The sequence below is a fragment of the Fukomys damarensis genome, unplaced genomic scaffold (genome assembly GCF_012274545.1).
Source record: "Fukomys damarensis isolate Sample0158 unplaced genomic scaffold, DMR_v1.0_HiC HiC_scaffold_22, whole genome shotgun sequence".
Taxonomy (NCBI): domain Eukaryota; kingdom Metazoa; phylum Chordata; class Mammalia; order Rodentia; family Bathyergidae; genus Fukomys; species Fukomys damarensis.
In genome coordinates this window covers 10,521,657-10,522,519 of record NW_022900934.1, presented here as the reverse complement: position 1 = coordinate 10,522,519, position 863 = coordinate 10,521,657, and the positions used below count along the sequence as shown (strand labels likewise).

At 65.4% G+C, this 863-nt stretch overlaps 1 protein-coding gene across 1 annotated transcript in view; it reads right to left on the bottom strand.

Moving 5' to 3' along the window:
- Positions 1-365: 365 nt before the first annotated feature.
- Kcng1 (potassium voltage-gated channel modifier subfamily G member 1) overlaps positions 366-863 on the bottom strand; it is a 12,700-nt gene continuing 12,202 nt past the window's right edge. The window contains exon 4 of the mRNA XM_010618250.2: positions 366-859. Within this exon, the coding sequence (XP_010616552.1) occupies positions 431-859 (429 nt within the window). The 3' untranslated portion in view covers positions 366-430. The remainder of the gene's footprint in view (positions 860-863) is intronic.

Here is an 863-nt window from a genome sequence, read left to right as displayed (position 1 = left end):
AGGGAAGGTTTGAGAAACGGGCCTCGAGGTGCGGAGGAGAGTGCAGGACGGGAAAGGGAGGAGGCCGACGGGAGAGGGCCGAGGCCCAGGGGGTGAGGCAGAAGCGAGGGAAAGCGGCAGTTTCTTAAAGGCTGCTGTCGTCCCTTCCTCCTGCCGAGAGGGTCCCAGCGGCCCAGAGGGGAGCCCTCCCCGTCCTCTCCAAGGCCCGTGTGCGCGCGTGGAAGGCATTTGCTTTCCTTCGCCCGCCTCCGGCCCCGGACACACCCACACCACAGGCACGGTAGCTGCTGCTGTATTTTTCTCCGGCCAGGCTTCGCAGGGCGGACTATTTACACAAGCTCTGGCCTCACTGAGGGGAACAGACTCTCCCTTGGCGGACGGCGGGAGCGTGAGCCGCGGGCGGCAGGCGGGCTGGGGGCGTCCTCTGGGCTCAGTCGTTGTCTCTGAGGTCCGAGGAGGCACTTCCGAACAAGATGTCGCTGTCCTGGGACATGCCGCTCAGCTGCGACTTGGTTTTGATGAGGAACTGGGCCCTGCGGAACATGACGCGCTCCTGCTCCTGCTTGAGCTCCAGGTAGGAGCGGGAGAAGGTGTGGAAGATGGAGGTCACCGGGAAGGCCATGAGCAGGATGCCGCTGAGGATGCTGCTCAGCGCCACCACCTGGCCCGGCGTGCTCCGGGGCACCATGTCCCCGTAGCCCACAGTCGTCATGGTGATGACGGCCCACCAGTAGCAGGCAGGGATGCTGGTGAACTCGGGGCTGTCTGCCATCTCGTTCTCGATGACGTAGAGGAGGGGCGCGAAGAGGGCGATGGCCACGCACAGGAAGAGCAGCAGCAGGCCGAACTCGCGGGTGCAGCGG